The 8,035-nt window shown below is 34.9% G+C and overlaps 1 protein-coding gene across 1 annotated transcript; it reads left to right on the forward strand.

The window, feature by feature from the left end:
• The first annotated feature begins 3,177 nt into the window (after positions 1-3,177).
• On the forward strand, positions 3,178-7,732 carry LOC106307316. The gene is made up of 15 exons (XM_013744239.1): positions 3,178-3,350; positions 3,648-3,850; positions 4,015-4,151; positions 4,271-4,369; positions 4,454-4,555; positions 4,693-4,798; positions 4,885-5,254; positions 5,340-5,421; positions 5,502-5,595; positions 5,748-5,844; positions 6,082-6,175; positions 6,539-6,611; positions 6,922-7,095; positions 7,182-7,304; positions 7,397-7,732. Exons 1-15 carry the CDS (start codon positions 3,335-3,337, stop codon positions 7,559-7,561), a joined length of 1,935 nt encoding a protein of 644 aa, XP_013599693.1. The 5' UTR covers positions 3,178-3,334; the 3' UTR covers positions 7,562-7,732.
• Positions 7,733-8,035: the final 303 nt, after the last annotated feature.

The following is an 8,035-nucleotide window of genomic DNA, read 5'->3' on the forward strand; positions in this document are numbered from 1 at the left end:
CCGTACATGGCGTAGTAATACTAGTTACCCGTGTAACTTCCAACGGTTAAACCAAAGTTACCCTAGTTATCCTAGTATACTAGTTATACTAGTTACCCAGGTAACTTTGGATGAAGAAGAGAAGCCCTATTCCCTTTGCTAAGGCATCAGACCGTACATGGCGTAGTAATACTAGTTACCCGTGTAACTTCCAACGGTTAAACCAAAGTTACCCTAGTTATCCTAGTATACTAGTTATACTAGTTACCCAGGTAACTTTGGATGAAGAAGAGAAGCCCTATTCCCTTTGCTAAGGCATCAGACCGTACATGGCGTAGTAATACTAGTTACCCTTGCAACGGTCTGATGCCTTAGCAAAGGGAAGATAAGGCACGTGTGACAGGCTGAAGAAGAGCTGGATAAAGCAAAATGAGCTTTATGCACAAGGAAGAAGCTCATTGGATGGCTTGAATTAAAGCAAACCTTATCTCTTGTAATAGTGTCTCTTTATGAAACCCTCATCCTAGTGTTTCCTCCTTATATATATTGTAAACTCTGATCAGATTAATAATTAAGAAGTTTGGGATTATCTCTCTAGACTCTCTCTCTTGTTCATGATGATTCTTAAATACTTCTAAACATGATTACTACCTAATCTTTCTACAAATCTCCCATTAATCTTCTCTAATCTTCCTTTAATCTCTCAATACCTACTCTATTCCTTAAAATCATATGCCTTTGGCTAACACAGCAAGTCCTGAGACTACCAAAAGATCACAGATCCAATGAAAATAATTCTACTTTGACTACTCCATTATGTCTCGATGTTATGAATCGTGACAAGTGGATCACTTCAGAGTCATTGCATTGATACTTAACAGCTTCAGAGGTAACTAACGTTTCACAAGCTGCGTCTCCAACTGGAAGTCTCTTCCTTTCCAGTTTGAACCATTGTATAAGCAACAACGACATGTGAACCATTGCATCAGCCTTGATGCATCTCTAGCATAGTAGCAATGTATACTAAAAACACGAAAATATTGTAATCATAGCATTGTTTAGGCACAAGAACACAAAAATCCTCTTTAGGTGAGAGTATCATACTTGTGAATGAAATCAAAGTCGCTATTCCGGAAGCAAATTTATCAACAGAGAATACACAATTGAATCTTGGTACATCAAATATCTTAAGTAAATGTAACATGACTATGCATGTATGTATGCGTGGGTCTGAGCCGGCACTTACCCATGGCAACATGGGCATTTGCCATGGGTCCATGCGTCTATAATTTTTGTGTGTGTTGTTTTAGAGTTCCATTCAATCCGTAAAAATTATCAAAAAAATTCATAATTAAGTAAATTGAATTTACTTATTAAAAACAAAACAATAAAAATCTATATTTTCACCATTAATTTTGGAGATACTTTTTTTATCTGTCTCAGATCTTAGAGCTCAAATTAAAAGAAATATAGAAAAGAAAAATATAGAAAATATTTATAAAAAGGTTTATATTTCGTGTTTCGCCAAGGCATATTATATTAGTTAAGACGGCACTGTGGGTGATATCTAGTTCTACAAGATACAATGCAATGAAGTGAAGAAGACACTCTTAAAGTGTATTTAGTGCAACAAAATAGTTAACAGAGATGCATATTATACATTCTAAAATCTTATATATTAAAACAGAAATCAGAACCTTGATTCATATGTGATTTTTTAAAAAATAGACCCTCGCGGGAAATAAATTATCATTCATTTATTACTAATAATATGAATTAATAATATATCATTCCTAATATAATATCGACTCCTAAAAACCTGGATTCGTTAACAAACTCACCTTGATTCATGTGTGATATTTTTATTTGGATCATCATTTAAATTTTTTATTAAATTTATTTCCTTACTGCTAATATATAATCTTTTAACTACTTAAATCATAATATAATTTGATATCTTTTAATTTGAAATATAAATATATATATATATATATATATTTAATGTTTTTAACAAATGTGTTGAAAAACATTATAACAATATTTTAATTATCAAAAATTGTATATAAATATTTTCACTAATTTTGTAATTAGTAATGAAATTAATGTTATTATACATTAATATATATATATATATATATATACTCAGTTATCTTTTATAAACATTATATTTAACTAATTTTACTATTTTATAGTTATATGTATCATTTTAAAATAAAACATTTTATTTAACTAAATATGATAAAAAATATTTTAAACTGATAAATTAAAATATTTTATTTTCACAAACATTAAAAATTTATGCTAGAAATATAATATGTTGGTAGAACGGGTTAACATTAGTAAATTAGATAATTCATGTATAAAATTAACTTATCTTAAATTTTATATATATATATATATATATTATCTTAAATGAATAAACATAAAAAATATTGATAAAGAAAATCTAGCGCTTTGAATTACGGATCATGATCATAGTAATTGAATAAAAAATAATTTTAAAATATATATAATAAAAAATACCAAATATATGTGATGATTTGAAATAATCAATTAACTTACATCATGAAAACTATTAAATTGTTATATTTAAAATAATTATATATAAATATTTAAATATATAAGTAACTTAAAAATATATTCTAATTATGTAAAATATATATAAACATGAAAATTAATACCCGCACGGTTGTGCGGATCCAATCTAGTTACATATTAAAATTGGAGCAGTCCAGCGGTTAAGCGACAGTGATGATTTATATGCAAACCTGTGTTCGATTTTAAATTGATGTGGGTTTTATTTCCGTTACAAAATAGATTCCAAATTACATGTCAGTTGTTGATATATAGAACAAAAGAACGGGATCAGAGACAAGATAACTGAATAAAGAGAAGATCCACTTCATTATCTTAATCTGATCTAGAGATGGATAATCAATCCCCTAAAAGTTTTTTATTTCCAAACAACCAAAATAAAAATAACCTAAAATAGTAAAAAAAAAAAGACAACTCTAGTGGACCAAAAAATGCTCTCTTCTCTCAGAATTTTTTTTTTTTTTTTTTCTGTTCTAATCTTTGGACAATAAAAGTAATATTAAAATGCCAATTTAACAAAAAAAAGTTTTGTGGGTGGATTAGATGGAAAATATATTATTTTGTGTAATCTTTTTCTTTTTTGTGTAATCATTATTGCAAAAATCCTAGAATACTGCAAAAGGAAAGAAAGGACTTGAGAAGAGGGAGGGAGTTAAAGGTGCTTTTCGGGCACAGAGTAAACAAAAGCGGGGACGTTACTTACGTGTTAAAAGCTTCAGGAAATCTCCAACAACGCGATCCTCTCTTCTCTTCTCCTCGAATGGACAGCAACAATGGTACGATTCAATTCGCTCTTCTTTACTTTACCCCCCAAATCTCTCTCTCTCTCTCTCTCTCTCTCTCTTCATTTTTTCTCGAGTTCCTTCGTTGCTTGCTCCGTCTGCGATTAGATAAATTGATTGAGAAACGAATTTGGGAAGTCAATTTTACACAAGTTTGCTTCTAATTAACTCTTATCTAAGAAGAAGATTAAGTGGAAAATTAGGTTTCAGTATCTTTATCTTCTTCTTTGAAATTAGCTTTTACAAATCAATAAAGGAAGGTAGACTGTTGATGGTAACAAATTTTTGTAGGGACTCAAGAGATGAGTGTGCCTGTAGAAGGGGTTGCTGGTGGAGGCACAGCTTACGGGTTTAACGACGGTGGTCTTAATTCAGAACCTCTTAAACAATCTACGGACCCCACAGAGGTTCCTACTTCTGATTTGGTTCACGTCTGGTGTATGCCCAATACTGTTAACGTCGGTTCCCAAGAAACGCCTCGACCTCTAGAAACTGTAACCCTTCTTCTTATACACTTGCGATCTAAAATAATTAAAAAAACAAGTGTTCTGTTGCATTGTTAGTTAGGAAGTTGATTTATAAAGGTTATCAAATACGGTAGACCTATTATTAATGAATCAATTCTAGTTTACCTTTCTTGTGGTTTGTGTTTCTACAGATAAACCTTTTGGCCGCTAGAAACGAGAGAGAAAGTTTTCAGATTGCCATGCGTCCCAAAGTTTCTTGGGCTGGTTCTACCCCTTCCGGGAGTGTTCAGGTTCAGTGCAGTGACTTATGCTCTTCAGCTGGGGACAGGTGCGTGAGCCTTTGCTACCTTCCCTTTTCTCCAAACAGCGGCTTAAGAAACCGAACGTTTGAGATGGATTCTTCCCTTCTGATCTCTATATGATTGTTTTCTTCCTTTCAATTCACAGATTGGTTGTTGGCCAGTCTCTAAAGTTGCGGCGAGTGGTGCCTGTCTTAGGTGTTCCTGACGCTCTGGTGCCTCTTACTCAACTTAGCTTACTTCCAGGGTACTACCCACTCGCTAATCTTATTTCTTACTTCTGTCTTAATTCGTTAAAGACTGATATAATCTCGGATGTTCCATATTGTAGAGAAACAAGTGTGATTTGGGTCTCAATAGACGTTCCTAATGGGCAGCCTCCTGGTCAATATGAAGGAGAGATTACTGTTTCTGCAATGAAGACGGATGGAGGGTGAGACTCCCCTCTGTATTTCTTTTCTTTTATAGGATGCTCACAGATCTGCTTGCTGTCATTGTGTCATGTAAAAATGAGAAGTTGTTTCTCCTGGATTTTATACGCTGATGCCCAAATTTTGTGGTTGGTTACAGCTGTTCTGATAACTTGGGAAAGCATGAGAAGGATCAGCTATGTGTGGAACTTAAGAACTGTCTGGATATTATGGAACCGATAGAAGGAAAACCCATGGACGAAGTGGTAATTTTCAGTTTGCTTCTGTTTTGTTGAGCTCGTCCCCTTAGATAAATATTTTACTTGTCAGTAATCTGCAGCTTGTCTTTTAGGTAGAAAGAATAAAATGTGCAAGTTCGTCATTAAGAAGAATTCTCTTCTCTCCATCATTCGCGGAGTTCATTTCTACAAATGGATCCTCTGATATGATGGAAGAAGATGCTGTGTCAAACCTTGCAGTGCGTATTAAGCTAAGATTGACAGTTTGGGAATTTATTATTCCAGTGACTCCATCACTCCCCGCTGTCATCGGCGTCTCTGATACTGTAATCGAGGATCGTTTTGGTGTTGAACATGGAAGTGAAAAGTGGTACGAGAAACTGGATCTTCATTTCAAGTGGCTTCTTCAGTATCGTATCAGTCCATACTTCTGCAAATGGGGTGAAAATATGCGTGTCTTGACATACACCTCACCATGGCCTGGTATTGCAATTGTTATGCACCATCTAATTATTTTGCTTCAGATTCTAAGTTCACCATTTGCATTCCACTTTTTTTGGTTTCGCAGCCGAGCATCCCAAGTCTGATGAATATTTCTCTGATCCAAGGCTTGCGGCTTATGCAGTACCTTATAGACAAGTTATAGCAGGGTATGCATGTGTTGTCCTAGTCAAACTTCTTATAAGTGTTGTAGGTACCCAAACTATAACTTTTGTTGATGTGCATGCAGGGATGATTCAAGGGAAATTTACCTGCGGAAAGAAGTTGAGATATTGAGGAGTAAACCCCACTGGAATAAAGCTTACTTTTACTTGTGGGATGAGGTATCTTAGTTCCCACTGATTATCAATAGGCCGATGGTGGTGTCTCTTAGCATTTGTGTATCTCATGTTCCACCACAGGTGTAATTGATGTGTTCTTTTAGTTGAGGTTTACTTGTTGACAGCTTTCTTATTACCATTCGAAAATTTGGCAGCCACTGAATATGGATCACTTTCATAACGTTCGCAAGATGGCTAGTGAAATTTACGCCTATGCCCCGGATGCCCGGGTTTTGACTACTTACTACTGTGGTATGATTTCCTTTTTGTGGAACTCAAATGTGCTTATTACTTGTTTGTTTCTCGATTTCTCGATTTTACTTACTTTTTCCCCACTTAATGTGTGTTGTTCAACCCATAATGTTAGGTCATTGTGTAGAGTTAATATTATTTACGCTCTCGTCATGTTGGTCCACTGGTCTCATTACAGCACTTACGGTTATTTTACAATGGTTCAGCTACTCAGAAATTTTATTTATCTATCTGTAGGTCCGGGTGATGCGCCTCTTGCACCAACGCCCTTTGAATCTTTTGTCAAAGTTCCAAATCTGCTTCGACCCCATACTCAGATATACTGCACAAGGTAATTGCGCATGCACCATTTCTCTTAGGTGGCAGTGGTTTGATCATTCAGACAAATTGCCTTCTCTTACATGGGTTTGTGGCTTAATTAGTTGTCAAGATCTTAACCTCACCAATCTATCAATTAATCAAAAAGTAACCTCGTTTTTTTTTTGAGCAAATACATTTTTGTTCTTAAAATTGCCAACCGTATAACTCGGATTACCTATTTGGATAGACATGCATGTGAGTTTATTATATTCATCTATGAGTTAGGATTTTCAGATGCGTTTTAAGGAATATTTAGAGAAATCTGTTTACTACTAGTTAGTCTATCGTTGCCTTAATCCCGCAACTCAGTCTTAAAATATGGTTTAATATTCAGTGAATGGGTGCTTGGTAACCGGGAAGATTTGGTGAAAGATATTGTGGAGGGATTGCAGTTAGAGAATCGTGAGGTAAGCTCTCTCTGATCCTTCGTCTAAACTAGTCTATGTTACTCATTTGTCTAATCAATATGCGTAACTGAATAGAAATCTAATAACCATAATCATCATCATTTTTTAAGTATAGATTTCGGTCAGTTTTTAACCATACGCAAAACAGTTAATTAATTACCATAAGCTCCCAAAAGGTGTACACATGCATATGCATACATTCAAGCATTATCATAATCAACTAAGCCATCTTAATGCTACTCTTGTGTGGTTTATATATGAATGTATTTGCAATGGGAACCATAAAGAGGAATTCTCATGATGGGTGCAGGAATGGTGGACATACATATGCCTTGGACCTACAGATCCTCACCCAAATTGGCACTTAGGGATGCGTGGGACGCAGCACCGTGCAGTGATGTGGCGTGTGTGGAAAGAAGGTGGAACGGGATTCTTGTACTGGGGTGCAAACTGCTATGAGAAGGCAACCGTTCCAAGCGCTGAGGTTCGTCTGACCTATGGTACCTTTTGTAAATGTTTCTTGATTGATTGCTTCAGGAAGTTATATGAAACAACCAAACATATTTATAGGTAAGGTTTAGGCGCGGCCTTCCTCCTGGTGATGGTGTTCTTTACTACCCGGGTGAAGTTTTCTCATCATCCTCAGAGCCAGTTGCTTCACTTAGGCTAGAGCGTCTTCTTAGTGGCTTACAGGTACGGCTGCTTTAAGCTTTTAGTTACCAACCAGAAAGAAAGAAAGAAAGAAGGAAAGAAAGAATTGTGTTCAAATTGATGTAATGGAACAGGATTATGAGTACTTGAAGCTGTACGAGTCAAAATACGGAAGAGAGGAAGCTATGGGTCTATTGGAGAAGACAGGGGTGTACATGGGGCCTGAGCGATACACTTTGGAACATAGACCAATCGATGTATTGCGGGGAGAAGTGTACAACGCATGTAGACCTTCTTAGAGTAATGTTATGAGAACGTTTTTGTATCTACTACCTATATAGAGACGCTCCCTCGATTACGCCTACTTTATAATATAATATATAGAACAAGAATAAAGTCTTAGAAAAATCCAGTTTGTTCCCAAAAAAAATGTTTGCTAAAAAAAAGTGAATTAGTAAAATGTATATAGTAGAAGAAAAATTAAGAATATAGTCATGCATCGATATTTGTAACAATTTGACATCGAAATGAACAATTTTTTCTTTCCTTCGCGTGGCTATTTGTTAATGCAATATGTGAGTACAGAATAATCAATTCATAGCAATAACACAGAGAGATTTATAGCAATAACATATAGAGAGAAAGGCTCGACAGATGTAAAAATTTTGAACTACAGGTGGATATTTCTAACAAACCTTGATACATAGCCGAGAACAAATGTGTATGACTTCTTACATGCGTCAAGACTCTTCTCAATCAAAATAGGTAAATAG

Source organism: Brassica oleracea, chromosome C8, assembly GCF_000695525.1.
Source record: "Brassica oleracea var. oleracea cultivar TO1000 chromosome C8, BOL, whole genome shotgun sequence".
NCBI classification, from domain to species: Eukaryota; Viridiplantae; Streptophyta; class Magnoliopsida; order Brassicales; family Brassicaceae; genus Brassica; species Brassica oleracea.